Source organism: Psilocybe cubensis, chromosome 2, assembly GCF_017499595.1.
Source record: "Psilocybe cubensis strain MGC-MH-2018 chromosome 2, whole genome shotgun sequence".
Taxonomy (NCBI): domain Eukaryota; kingdom Fungi; phylum Basidiomycota; class Agaricomycetes; order Agaricales; family Agrocybaceae; genus Psilocybe; species Psilocybe cubensis.
In genome coordinates, this window is record NC_063000.1 from 3,868,758 (window position 1) to 3,882,168 (window position 13,411).

The following is a 13,411-nucleotide window of genomic DNA, read 5'->3' on the forward strand; positions in this document are numbered from 1 at the left end:
GCTTGCTATTGATCCAGCACAGTTGAGCGCCCCTCAGAGTCGGTTTTAAATTACGACACCGTTATCCTGGTAAGCGCGCATGCTAAGAAAAAGCTTATTTCCCTCGATGGGTTCGTTTGTATAGATATGGCCGTTCAAAGGTTACCCGTCTTATCTGATCCACTTACGGCACACTGGGTGCTGGTCCTGCTCGAGGCTCTGGAGTCGGAATGGATGAGTAGATTTGTTGCGAATGGAGAGCTTGGGATCGATATGATTCGCATGGATCGATGGCGAATTTCTAATCCGAAGCTTCTCGATACCTACAGACAGATACAGTTCTACATTGGGCCTCATATTGCGACATGTGCGATCGCATGCAGCGCTATCTGATTCTATGTTGCAGGCTGGTCTTTTGCTCAATGGGTCTGTTTTGGGTTATGCAGGCGAACTCGTATAAAGAGGGCAGGAAAATGTGCAGCATATCTGTGCACTTTTGAGTGTTCAATCCTCCCAGTAAACCCCTTGTAGAGCTTTACCATGCATTTCTTCTCTGCCACTCTTATCACCCTTGCCGTTCTTGTTGGTCCTGTTTTCAGTGCACCGAACCCCCTGCGTGCCGTTGAGACCTACAGCGGTACAACCTCAGGGAAATACATCGTCAAATTCAAGGCGGGCGTGTCTCGAAAGCAATGGATTAAGAAACTCGGTCTTTCCAAAGCTGTTGATTGGCAGAGTGTCAACGGAATATCCAGTCAGTAGTCCTGTATTAACGTTGACCCTGGACACTAACTTATTGTGTTCCTTTTCAACAGGCCATCTCAATACCGACGCTCTAAATACTCTTAGAGCGTCTGACGATGTTGAATATATCTCTGAAGACGGAATCATGTATACACAAGCCGTTCAGTATGCACATTTTATCGTTGTTAATATCAAACACTCATTAGCATATCTTATCTGCCTGTAGGGAGGATGCAACATGGGGACTGCAGCGGATTAGTTCGGTTGGCAAGATTACGAATACTACAAGACCGTGAGCGATTGTTTGTAAATCGTCATGATTCTAAGATGTTCTAAGAAACATACATAGCGCTACGGCCTTCACATATACGTACGACGACTCCGCCGGAGAAGGCGTGGATATTTACATCGTCGGTATGCCCAGATCCACACTTTATTTAGCTAGCTAGCACTGATTAACTTCCATGCCTCAGACACTGGTAAGCTAGATTTCTTTGGTCACTGTGTAAAGTTTGTATTGAGGTAGATTCACCAGGCGTTTTTGTCAACCACGTAAGTTGTCTTCTCAGAGACATATATGAGTATGGGAATACCACTGACCAACGCTCAAACAGACACAATTTGGTGGTCGAGCGACCTGGGGCCTTAGCGTCGAGAACTATCGGTATGTAACCTTTGGCTGACGATGTACTTCCTTTTTGAGTTGAGTATCGCAATCACCAACCAACCAGCGACGCCGATGGTCACGGTCATGGTACACATTGCGCGTGAGTTGGTTTGCTTATGCGTTTGGGATTAAGGTATTTACATAGACGCATTGTGACAGAGGAACCGCTGCCGGTATTAGCTACGGCGTAGCCAAGGTCAGGGAACCCCTTGGCCTAGAAAAGCCTTGTCATATTCATTCTTTCACAGAAAGCGAACATCATTGCCGTCAAAGTTCTTAGTGATTCGGGGTGAGATTTTTCTAAAGATATATTACATATCCATGTTGATCCGAATTTCAGATCTGGTTCTGTTTCCGGAATGTGGGTGATATCGAGAACCATCTTAATATCAAACTAATTATCAATACGTTATATTTTAGCGTTACTGGGCTAGATTGGGTCATCAGCCAGGTTGCAGCTTCTGGCAGGCCGTCGATCGTATCTTTGTCCCTTGGCGGGAGTGCTAGCACACCTCTCGACAACGCTATTGCCGCAGTATGTGTTGCCTGATTTTACAGTTTCTTATCAACGAAGTTTGACACTTCATGAAGGTCACCGCTGCTGGGATTCATGCTGCAGTACGTCATCAGAATGCATGTAAATTATGGAATAGCTAACGTACGAGTTGATAGGTCGCAGCTGGTAATTCCAACGCCAATGCTGCTAACTACTCCCCTGCACGGGCACCTAGCGCAGTGACTGTCGGCGCTTCCACTATTCTCGACGAGCGTGCTTCGTTTTCAAACTACGGCCCAATTGTGGACATTTTCGCACCTGGACTCAACGTTCTTAGCTCATGGATTGGTGGTACCACTGTACGTTGTCAAATATTTGATCTCATCGAAATAGACAAGTTAATGAGCTCCACTCCTTATAAAGGCGACAAACACTATTTCTGGCACATCCATGGTATGAGCTCAACGATCTCTTTCACCGCAGGCTACTGATTATACATGTATCGTTAGGCAACTCCCCACGTTGCTGGTCTTATTGCGTACCTGATCAGCAAGGAGGGTAACCTGTCTCCTGCAGAAATGTCCGCCAAGCTGCAAACCTACAGCGTCAAGGGCGCTCTGACTGGTCTTCGTAAGTTCTATGTACTCCCTTGTTTGATATATTTCTTAGACTTTTTTGTAGCTTCTACCACCCTGAACTATCTTGCGCAGAACGCCGCTCTGGAGGCATGAGATGGTTAGAAATGTATTCAACATCATGATTGAAATCTCAGATACAAATGTACAAATCCCCTGGTTGTCACTAAAGCAAATGTTCAATATAAACCAATTCCAAATCATTTCCCTTTTGTTCAATTTCAATCGCTACCAGTCGCGTGCATCAATATGGTTAGTACTGTTAGTACTAACAAACATTAGGTTCTAAAGGAGCTGCACCTTCAGTCGAGTTTCCCAATGTACGACGGTTTTATACACGAAACATATCTATGTGAAAGATATGTACTGGAAAAAAATTAATTTCATTTTTAAAAAACCTCTAGCGACCTTATGTTACTGAGTGTCTGCTTTGCTTTCGATGGGAATACATCATAATTAATGCTTTTCGTCCGGCTTTTCGGCTTCTTCTTTCAACCAATCTAGGAGACCTTGGTAATCTGGGTCGTTGTTTTGCCATGATTTATGCAGGTCGTCTCTCGCCTTCAGTACATCATAGACGTCCTTGTCAGAAGGTAGAGGAATACCGCCCTAAACAGAAACACTGAATATCTGATAGTAGCATATCGGCAAATATGACTGCTTACGTTGGGTGACTTCGCCTCGACTTCAGCTTTCTTCTCCGCGTCGTATTTCGCCATGATCTCGTTCTTCTTCTCGACGGTTATATCCTTGCTGGCGACCAGAGCTGAGAGTGTGCTCTCTTTTGTCGCCCTTTCGTTGAGCAAAATCCGTGCGTCAGTAACATGCTTTGCTTCGGACTTGAGTGCCATAGCAAGCTGTTTGATAATATGGCGGGCACCGTACAAGTCTTTGATAGCTCTGGTATGATAAAATGGGCTAACGATAACCTTGATTAAAATGATTCTACTCACTTCATGAGATCGGTTCTTTGGTTGTCCTGGATGATCAAGTCGACTGCAACCAGAACCAAGGTAGCGGCTAGTAGAACCAAACCAACGATTCTCCCGATCCTGGAAATCTTGCTCATAAGTTTCTGGAAGTTTTCTAGTCGTTGAAGTCTCGCAAGCTGAGGGGCTCCAGCTGGAATATGAAATGCTCCAGCACGGGGTCGCATAGCTCGCGCTCCATTGGCGGCGAGGTTCTGAGCAGCAGCCGGGATATTTAGCCCCACTTGGGCTGAAGGTATGGTTGATAAATGTAAAAAAATCAAAATGGTGAGGCTTACCAGCGTTGACGGCTTGATTCAAAGCTCGTCCTACCATGAAGGCCCCAATTCTGGATGTAATCTCAATGGGCAACATGACTAGGAAAATCATAATCGTATTTTGTGAATAGTATTGGATGAATCGACTAACCTGTAGCGTAGCCAGCGTCGACCCACATCATCACTGACCAGGCGACCCATAGGTCATGGTCCGTCTTCTCCACGCTATTGATTAGCTCTTTGTATTCTTCATACTCCTTTTCCGTCATCTGGGCCTTCGCCTTTGCTTCGAGTTCTTGCATGGACGCGACTTTTCCTTGGCCTTGGAGGGTCTCAAGAGCCTTCTTCAGCTCAGCACTTTCATCAACCACTGACGCGATGGTATCCGAAATCTCCTGACGGATGTCGTTGAAGCTTCCAAAGAGATCTTTGAGACGGGTTTGTCTCTCGGTGTTATCTTGAAATCATATTCAAGTAAGCTGCCTGAATCTACAGAAATATTAGAAATCTTTGAGTCAAGACGCACCGAAGAATAATCCAGCCATGATTGAGTTGCAAAGTGGATGGTATGAGTGAATCGAGTTTGACCTAAATGTCGGGCAGCCTAAATACTGCTACTTATTCCTTGCGTTTGTTCAAAGCGGGGATAGCGCTGATTACATTTCGATGGATGGACAGCGTCCAGGTACCCATCATATACGTTAGGAAGTCAAAGATGCGTGGCAGGTCCTGCTTTCTGTATTGACAGCTGTGATCCGGAACACCACAAAATTTCACGACTCCCAGGTTGCGGTTACAATTGGTTTGACCGCCGTGAGATTGATTTGATGTATATAAAAGATTGCCATGATCAAAATGCAGGCACAGGAAAGATAGGCAGGTGTGCAAAAGGGCGGAGGAAACAAGGAGGAAGTGAACTTTGAACGCGTCGAGGCGTGTGGCATTGTCCGGAAACATTTATCTTCCGATAAGAGTCAATTATCAAATTGTATAAGCGCTTTGATTGCCTAAAGAACGTAAATGGTCCTGAACTATTATCAATCAAGTATTCTTCATCCACCGAACTGGTACAACTCGAAAATGTTACTGATGGTACATATCCTTGATGTCGATTGGCACACGATTCGTGCGTTTGACAGGAAGAATGGAACCAAGTTGATCACTCCAACATCTCGCGTACCTGGTCCCGGGAGTTGATAACCAGATACCTTGTTGCGCTGAAATTTACACATAAGCTGAATAACAGCGATCGTTTGTCCTGTGACAAAAACATCCATTCTTTCAAACATGGCAGGCTACTTTATGGACGCTGGTGAGCAAAAGATTGAATCTCTGAAAGCAAAGCAACTGATATCTCCAAGCACTCATCCTTGCTGGAGTGATATCAGCATTTGGTAGGCGCTTGATTTTATATACTAATATTGACAACTGATTGTCGGCTTTGCACAGAGGATGAACATAATAAGGAAAGAAAAGACCGTGCGCACGACCTTGCTCACAGCCTCCAAGACATATCGGAGCGGATACACAGTACCTACACATCTGTTTTGGATCTTCTATCCAAAGGCTCTTCCGACATCGCTATCTGGAAAGCGGCCATTTCCGATAAAGGCATCCAAACCATAAACAAAGAAATAAAATATTTTGAAGAATTTCAGGTTCCCAACATGAATATCACAGAATCGAATATGTATGCCGCCTATGTTTTTTCAGCTCCAGGTATTGGGTTTTCTGAAGCTTTCCTGTAGAAACATATATGCTTTATTTTACCTCAGATTTCTGATGAGGAAGCTTGAGCTCCGAACTCAAGGTTTTTTGACGTCCATCAAGAGTACTCTTCCTCCCGTCGCAGAGATCAAGGCGGCCATGGGTACATTCGACGATTTAGTAAAGAACGGCGAGATAACCAAAGAGAAAGCAGAACAGGGAAAGCAGAAGGTACTGGCTGAGTATCACGGTATAGACATCCAGGTAATCGTAGTTTTCTGCAATGTTGACAATAGGATTTTGATCTTATCTCACACAGCTGCCGAGTCTCCCGTCAAATAGGTCTATATACGATGAACTTCATCAAAGGGATGTCACCACTAAAGTGTACATGGGAGGAGACCCCTCATTCGAAGACACGGAGAAATGGGTTATATCAATAGAAGATGGCAGTGCTAAATAGACCACTCTCATATTTTCAGGTGTTCATTTTTCGGGAAATGTTATTCTCTTGAAACATATATAATGATCGACGAGGCGATAGTTGATGTTTTGGAGTCCATACCACACTGCTGCTGTCAGAGATACCGATAAATATAGATATCATGTCGAAGTCTGGAAGCTCATACAACCCGTATCCGCGTTCCGCTGCCCCACATTTTCACAAGCCCAAATATGACCAATGAGGAGGATAAAAACATGTACCTGTACCTTCATTGATATCGTATGGTTCAGCAAAAACTATATCAAGATCATTTGATCGATGGAGCTGGCATCCGTGGCTTCCAGGTCACAGTACATTATACTTTGAAGGGATACTAGGAGCTCCGTGTTCAGCTCCGTCCGTTTTCTTGTAGCGCCAGAAAGCATATAAAATTAGAAGCATTTTATAGCTACATTTGTTGAGCCGGGATTGTCATAACGTTGGAAATTCTCCAGTTATCCCAGGTTATTTCCACGACGGCTCCCTGTACAGACTTCGAGATGTTCAAGATTTGAGTTAGCGTGGCGAACGTGCCTAAATTTATGTCAGATGATTGTACCTCTTCGAGCCATCAAAGCCAGCGTTTACACTCGAAATATCAAACCCTTGACAGGAAGCATGGAACAAAGCTGATAACTCAGGAGTCAGGTTTACGTTCCTGGTCTCGGAAAATAATAATCCTTTTTCTTGTCACGCAAATTTGCAGATAAAAGGATCACCGGCAATGACTGATACACATCCACTTAAAATTTCTTGTATTTCTTTCAATTCAATATGGCGGGCATCGCTGTCGAAGTTGGTGAGCAAAAGATTTAAACGTTTCGAACTAATGCTCATCGAACCCATTAAAGGATTACTGCTGGCCGGATTGATAGCTTCGAGTCGTAAGCCTTGGATATAGTGGTATCGCACAGCTATGAGGCTTTAACAGCTGGCATTTTACGCAGAGGAAGAGAAGAACACGAACAAAAGGGATCGCTTGTCTGATCTTGGTAATACACTTCAGGACATGTCAGCGCGACTACGCGGAACGTACGAGTCGGCGGAGGCTTTACTACCCAAAGATGAATCGGAAGTCGTCATCTGGAAAGCCGCTATATCTGAGAAAGGGGTGATAACAATAAGTAAAGCAATCCACAACTTTAGCGATTTCCTATTTCCCAGTGCAAATCTGAACACGATGTATGTCGCTACATGCACTTTAACTAACAATGCTATTTGCTGACGGTCTTCTGTAGTAGTATAGCCGATCTCTTTTACCGCAGGTTTCTCATGAGGAAGCTTGAAATCCAAGTACAAGGTATTCTAGCGTGCGTCAAGAAGGCACTTCCTCCCGTCACGGAGATCAGGACCGCCCTGGGTACGTTCGATGATTTGGTGAAGAGTGGAGAAATCAGCAAAGAGAAAGCGGAGCAAGCAAAACAGAAAGTGCTTGCGGAGTATCGCAGCGTAGACATTCAGGTAGGCGTGGTACACCCTGAAATTGACAGAACCATTAAGTATTCTTCCAACAGTTGCCGATCCTTCCGTCAAATCAGACCATATACGATGAGCTCCATCAGAGGGATGTTACCACCAAGGTGTATATGGATGAGGACCCGTCCCTCGCAGACACAGAGAAATGGCTTTCAACAATCTGAGCGAGACTGTAGGATATTTTTTATGAATTTCGAGTTGCCCAAATTTTTTGTCGGTCTTGTTGTCGTGCGATCCATCTTTGTTGCCTGAAACTGCAATGATACTTTGGTTGGTTAGAAGCCACAGGTCTATGGCGTCTTCAGGCTACCAAATTTAATTCCAGTTGCTCATGATGCACCAAGTACGTCCACGGTATCCTCGGTTAAGGTGAGCCATTTTCACTGGGGCTATTTACGAGGATGATCTTTTATCCATCTTGCCACCACCTGAGGCATGGGACATGCTGTTGACTCTCCCTTCCCTTTCGTTTGATCGTACATACGCTGACAGCATTCGTAGAGATTTCTCAAGTGCCGGTCGCATTTTTCGGGGGAGTAAGTGTGCTTTTTCAAGCAGTCATGTAGTGAGCATGCTGGAAATGTGAATGTGAATACATTAATGGATTCGGTAATCAGAAAAATCATACCTTCGGTCTGGCAAGGTGGATCCTGTCCAATTGAAGTCATAAATACACGAATGGTCAGTGCATCCACATACACTTACGTCGTTGGTGGCCATTTTGATTTGTGTTTTGTCCTTGAAAACTTAAAGAGTCGTGGATTGGGTCGTGGAAGTGCGTGAATGAGCCTGCAAGAAATGACATCAAGCCCACTGTCATAGACGGACATGCTGTGCTGAATATTTGGCTGTGTTTAATTGCTGACTAAGCTATGCGGCCCAGTTTCTTTCAACGCAATCGTCATGATCAAGGTGTGTCCTTCTGCAAAACATCATCCACACTAAGCTCAACTTTGGGTGTAGCGACATAACCATTATGCATATCCAAGAATTCCAAAGCTGCTTCAGAACTGGATATAATGGCAACTAGAGAACGGGGCCTGACTCCAAATTGATCATCCGCAGTTGGCGCTGATGATTCCAGTGATCTTGGAGGAACAAGCAGTGACTAGTGACTAGTGAACAAACACTGATGCAGTGATATATCGAAACCAAATACGGTTCCTACTTCCGGTACGCCCGAGTCTCTGGCTATAAATTCTGAAGGACACTTGCCTATTGACTTATCAACTCTTTTATTAGCTCACTCAGTATGAGGAATGGCGGCAAACCAAAAAAACATGATTTCTGATTGTCATTTATAGATGCTCTTGCGGCTTTCTCACCTTGTACTTCTGCTTACAAAAAATAACCTGAAGGATTCCGCGAACAGTACCCCTTCAACCTCGTTACTGCGGCATTTTTTTCTCACGTGCTGCCTGCAAGTCTGCGTTGAAACGGTGTATTTTTGCCAGCCTCCAACCTTCCAAGGCTATGTTAAAACGCCAAGATGTACAACTTTGCGGCTATGGCATATTCTATTTGGGCATACTAGGCTGGTCCGGTCGTCATAAATACTCGACAAGATGGTAGTTAGCCGTCTCTGCCTCTTTTTCTAATCAACTCTTCTCTCTCCGACCTAAGTCTCTCGCTCCTACTCAGACGATGTCGTTGTCCTCAAGCTTTCGGGCAACAGCTTCACCAACATCATTTGAGTTCGATCCCAGCGACTTTGCGGATGAAATCGATTCTTCAACTTCAAGTCGTACTTCTACTAGTTCAACCTTCGTAACTTCTGCGGTAGTGTCGTCTTCTGCTTCACAGATCTTTTTTACATCCGCTTCCTCTGCACGGCTTTCTCCATCAACCAATATCGCATTTCGCACTCAGACTCAGACTGCTGGTTCTTTGTCCCCTTCAATATCCTCTCTTCCAACAAACACGCCACAGACATCATCGAGTTCGTCTAGTGGATTGGGACAGGGTGAAGTTGCTTTGATTGCTGGAGGTAGCCTTCTCTTTCTTTTGGGACTGGCGGCTGCCATAATAATTTTCCTCCGTCACCGACGCAATCGAGCTTTGGGACGGTCTGGATCTCGATCAAAACAGAACGGATTTGAGGAGAAATACGCAGATGAGGCGCAGTATACATCATATTCTGTGTATCGAAAGTCCCTGTCGGACCCTGGCATGGCACCACTGCTAAGGATTCCATCCATTGGGCAACTTAGCAAGATCCACTCGGATAGTGACGCTGAGAGTCACCTGTACCAAGACGGTCCTCATTCTCCGTTTACCAACGAAGGGGAAAACGTCGCACCTACACATGCCGTGACAATGGCCGAGTCAACTCCTCCTAGGCCATCACAGGATGGGCAATTTGAAGCCGTCTCACTGATCCCTGTAGTTGGAACTTCTTCAACCTCGCGCTCCGTCCCAAAATTGCCGCCACTCCAAATTCCAGAATACCGCACCACCCCACCTCCCGTGAGAGGATCTTCTTTGCGAAGCAAAAGTCCTGTTCAGCAGGCACCACTTGAAGTACATGATTCAGGTTGCGATTCGGACGACTCAGCGTCCCTTTATTCTCAAGCATCTGCTTCTACACAGCGCACTACCAGATCGTATGCCGCGTTGAGACAAGGCGTCATCCCGACACTTCAATACCCATCCATGCCGCTTCCTTCGATTCCGCAGTCGCCTTCACATAAACCTTCAGGCGCAGTCAACCCCGCGCAACCCATACGGGAATCGGTCACCGTGAACACATTACCAACCCCGCCTGAGTTTGGCATTACCCAAAATGACAAGGTAGAGGAGGCCAACGGAGGAATCGAAGTTGACGAAACTCTGTTTGTCGCCAAACTTCTCCAATCACGGCAGAGTCGGGTGCCGAACGCCGTGCCGACTCGCAACGCCAGTATAGTGTCGCATATTGAACGAGCAGATTCCATTAAGCCTGCTCTGGGACGAGGGGCTGGATCGCGACATAAACGTGCCCGGCGGGCTAGGGATGTTGTTAATTCGCAGGTCCTGGCTCAGTCTCCGACAGATTACATGACGCCGAGCGCGTATTTGACATCTTCAACGTCCAATCCTTCCCAATCGTCCATGTCGGGCGTTGCACCTTTGTCTATCAACAAAAATACGAGGCCAGAGTGAAGTGGACCATCACAAAACGTCGATCCAGTATCCTTGACGACTTGCTGAATTTCTTGTTTTGCTTTCTGTTCTTTTCCACAATCCTTTATCGATTTATATCTCATGGACCTTTCTTTATAATTCGAGTTTTCAACGTAATGGTAACTGTACATCGCCTTTCTAGTTATCGTTTGTTATTGGTACCATTTATCGTTCACTGTACACACTCTTTTTTAAATTTCTATCACACAAGAACTCTGCACGTTCACTTTGGACTTGTATCAATAGCATAGTTAGATTGTAATATACTTCCATACCATATGTCATAAATGATCAAATTGTCCTCGAGACGGTTATTCTAAGCACCCAATAATTTTCGCTTTCAACTTTGTATGTGCAATTTGTGACTTGTCAGAGCAAATATCGTTCGACGCGGAACATTAGCGGACATCGTAAGTCGCCTATGACGCTTCTGAAACTATTCGGACTTTAAAAATGTATGCATAAACGGCTGGCCGGTGTTCGCGAGCATGGGCTCTACAGCATCAATCTATCTACACTTTTGTATTCTTTTTGATACGGAGATAAATGACAGAGCAAGTCCACCGATACTTGTGGCCACCGCCATTGCACCTACACAAAATGTCAGTAGTAAGTGGCTGCCAAATTTAGTACAGGTTGGTAACATTTAAAGCTTACCGACAAACATTTCAACTCTCAAGAAACCAAAGCCTCCATATCTAGCAGGGGAATCATTGTTGCTATCGCGTAGGGTCGCCGCTATAGCAGGTCCTACAATAGCTCCTATGCCTTTTACGATAGCAAAGGTCCCCATCATTAAGCTTGTGACTTCATTTCGAGTTCCTAATAAACAAATGGTAAGTAATGTTATATACACAAAATTGATGTTTACTTGCCACCTATTTCTGACGCAGCGGCAGGCCATGTTCCAGGAAATCCGCCGTTCTGACACAATAAGCGTGTTAGAGCACATGGGTAAAAAATGGCAAGCGTGGATACGTACAAAACCACCAAATACCACCGTAAAGGCAAAAATAATACCGAGTGTGGACGCATATCCCCAAAGTAGCAGAGCAGCCAATGCACTGACAAACCCACTTGTAAAAATTACGTACGAGTACGGGAATGAATCGCAGATTCGGCCAAAGAGCACATAGCAGATAACGGACGCAGCATTGAAAAGTGCAAGTGTTACGGTCGAAGTGAAGGTTCCAGCTGAGAGATACGATGTGTATGTTGTGAGAAATATGCTGACAGGATAGAACCCTAGAGCTTGCACAGAATTGATAACCATCTAGATGAATTAAAGTGCATTAATTTTAAAAGATTCAAATCAATGGCTCAAGTAGCCTCACCATGCACAGAAATACAGGATTTCTAAAGGGAGACAAATCTTTTGGAAACCACGGCTTTCTATGAAGATATGTTATAGGCTTGCGCAGAGGTAATCGTGGATTGACTCCAAGAAGTGCGATACCGCCACAGACGCCCAATACAAGTCCAAAAGTTCTATAAATAGAGAAACTTTAGCGAAACAATACTTTCAATGTACTGTGGTCAAACGCACCGGATTGCCCATCCAAATCCAACGTTTTTTAAAAGATAACCCATGGCTATAGGAAGAACAAAGCCTCCCACGCCTGAGCCACCAAAAATAATTCCACCTGCAAGTCCTCGACGTTCGACGAACCAGTCTGACAGCCATATCAGAATGGGCGCGTAAAACACCCCCGCTCCAATACCGAAGACGATGCCTTGGAGTATGATCAACTGCCACACCTAATATTTTTTTCTCGTAAAATTTCTTGGTAACATTCTGTAGCGGAGTACCTTGGTAGCAAAACTTGACAAAATCAAGGCGCCGACGCACATCGCTAGAGATGCCCACATTGACGGCTTAGGAAGCTCTGGGTATCTTTGGAATACTAACATGGCTAAATTAGTTAATGAGTTGGCATTCGATGAATTTTGGCATACGAGCAATGATTAATATCACTTCAATGTATTGAATCGCGACAGAAGTCGTGCCAATAATTGATATTTCACCAGAAGAAGCGGCATCAAAAGGGGGATGCGTAGCGTAGTATTCTGACCGCTAGATTGAGCGTACCATCGCAGAATGAATGGAATCTGGCACACCTTGAAAAAGTCCGTAAGTATTATTCCACCCCCAGATGAATGAATCAAAAATGCATGCTGAGAATACAAATATCCATGCTTGTCGCCCCTTTATACCATACGTCATAAAACGCAGCATACTAGTATTTTAGAACTCACGTTATCCACAGGAGCTAGGCCCATGTCCAATTCTGAAGGCTCCCCAGGACTAGTCTCCACCTCGACCTCCAGCACGTTTGTAGCTAGACATTTCGAGCACGTATGTTGGCTTTTCTCCAGTTTCTCTTTCGTGTGATTGGCCAAGAAGTCTCTGGAAGAGCTTGAGTAATTTACGGACGTGGACATGACGGGAAAAGGTGGTACTCATTTTAACATACAGTCTATATAAATATGCGAAGTATTATGAATGACAGATTAGAATGAGCATACATGGTACCCAACCTCTTGTGTGCCATTCAGCCAACTACACTAGATTCGTGATGGCAATACTCTTGGTATATTTACTTCCACGAAGAGACTCACTCATCGAGATTTAATGTCCTTAGCGCTGCTATTGAGAGAGAGTATGGCACTGTTTCGTCGCTATGGTTGGTATACATGTTTAAGAGTTCAACGTTTGAGCTTTACACAGTTCTCGGTCGCATAAAAGTAGAAAACATAAAAAGAAGCACCAGAGTTACTCATAGCGTTGGCGTTGAAATTTTAGCGTAACCGAACG

At 44.7% G+C, this 13,411-nt stretch overlaps 7 protein-coding genes across 7 annotated transcripts; 4 read left to right on the forward strand and 3 right to left on the reverse strand.

Annotated features, from left to right (window-relative positions):
* Positions 1-519: 519 nt before the first annotated feature.
* On the forward strand, positions 520-2,617 carry JR316_0002748 (Cuticle-degrading protease; the record flags this gene model as incomplete). The annotated part of the gene is made up of 12 exons (XM_047888535.1): positions 520-733; positions 795-888; positions 950-1,015; positions 1,073-1,137; positions 1,197-1,202; positions 1,250-1,275; positions 1,338-1,387; positions 1,731-1,751; positions 1,811-1,925; positions 2,063-2,245; positions 2,396-2,516; positions 2,568-2,617. 12 exons carry the CDS (start codon positions 520-522, stop codon positions 2,615-2,617), a joined length of 1,011 nt encoding a protein of 336 aa, XP_047753458.1.
* A 360-nt stretch (positions 2,618-2,977) lies between these two features.
* Positions 2,978-4,312, reverse strand: JR316_0002749 (uncharacterized protein; the record flags this gene model as incomplete). Its single annotated transcript, XM_047888536.1, has 6 exons — positions 2,978-3,130; positions 3,187-3,421; positions 3,475-3,739; positions 3,789-3,866; positions 3,919-4,224; positions 4,294-4,312. The coding sequence occupies 6 exons, from the start codon at positions 4,310-4,312 to the stop codon at positions 2,978-2,980; spliced, it is 1,056 nt and encodes a 351-aa protein (XP_047753459.1).
* A 742-nt stretch (positions 4,313-5,054) lies between these two features.
* On the forward strand, positions 5,055-5,937 carry JR316_0002750 (uncharacterized protein; the record flags this gene model as incomplete). The annotated part of the gene is made up of 5 exons (XM_047888537.1): positions 5,055-5,079; positions 5,129-5,161; positions 5,217-5,457; positions 5,543-5,738; positions 5,794-5,937. 5 exons carry the CDS (start codon positions 5,055-5,057, stop codon positions 5,935-5,937), a joined length of 639 nt encoding a protein of 212 aa, XP_047753460.1.
* Positions 5,938-6,732: 795 nt separating this feature from the next.
* On the forward strand, positions 6,733-7,598 carry JR316_0002751 (uncharacterized protein; the record flags this gene model as incomplete). Its single annotated transcript, XM_047888538.1, has 5 exons — positions 6,733-6,757; positions 6,810-6,842; positions 6,906-7,140; positions 7,197-7,419; positions 7,473-7,598. The coding sequence occupies 5 exons, from the start codon at positions 6,733-6,735 to the stop codon at positions 7,596-7,598; spliced, it is 642 nt and encodes a 213-aa protein (XP_047753461.1).
* Positions 7,599-7,823: 225 nt separating this feature from the next.
* On the reverse strand, positions 7,824-8,102 carry JR316_0002752 (Cx9C motif-containing protein 4, mitochondrial; the record flags this gene model as incomplete). The annotated part of the gene is made up of 2 exons (XM_047888539.1): positions 7,824-8,008; positions 8,063-8,102. The coding sequence occupies 2 exons, from the start codon at positions 8,100-8,102 to the stop codon at positions 7,824-7,826; spliced, it is 225 nt and encodes a 74-aa protein (XP_047753462.1).
* Positions 8,103-9,078: 976 nt separating this feature from the next.
* Positions 9,079-10,575, forward strand: JR316_0002753 (uncharacterized protein; the record flags this gene model as incomplete). The annotated part of the gene is made up of 1 exon (XM_047888540.1): positions 9,079-10,575. One exon carries the CDS (start codon positions 9,079-9,081, stop codon positions 10,573-10,575), a length of 1,497 nt encoding a protein of 498 aa, XP_047753463.1.
* Positions 10,576-11,104: 529 nt separating this feature from the next.
* Positions 11,105-13,038, reverse strand: JR316_0002754 (Aspyridones efflux protein apdF; the record flags this gene model as incomplete). Its single annotated transcript, XM_047888541.1, has 10 exons — positions 11,105-11,187; positions 11,254-11,418; positions 11,475-11,520; positions 11,579-11,869; positions 11,931-12,084; positions 12,143-12,354; positions 12,406-12,500; positions 12,553-12,663; positions 12,715-12,802; positions 12,853-13,038. The coding sequence occupies 10 exons, from the start codon at positions 13,036-13,038 to the stop codon at positions 11,105-11,107; spliced, it is 1,431 nt and encodes a 476-aa protein (XP_047753464.1).
* Positions 13,039-13,411: the final 373 nt, after the last annotated feature.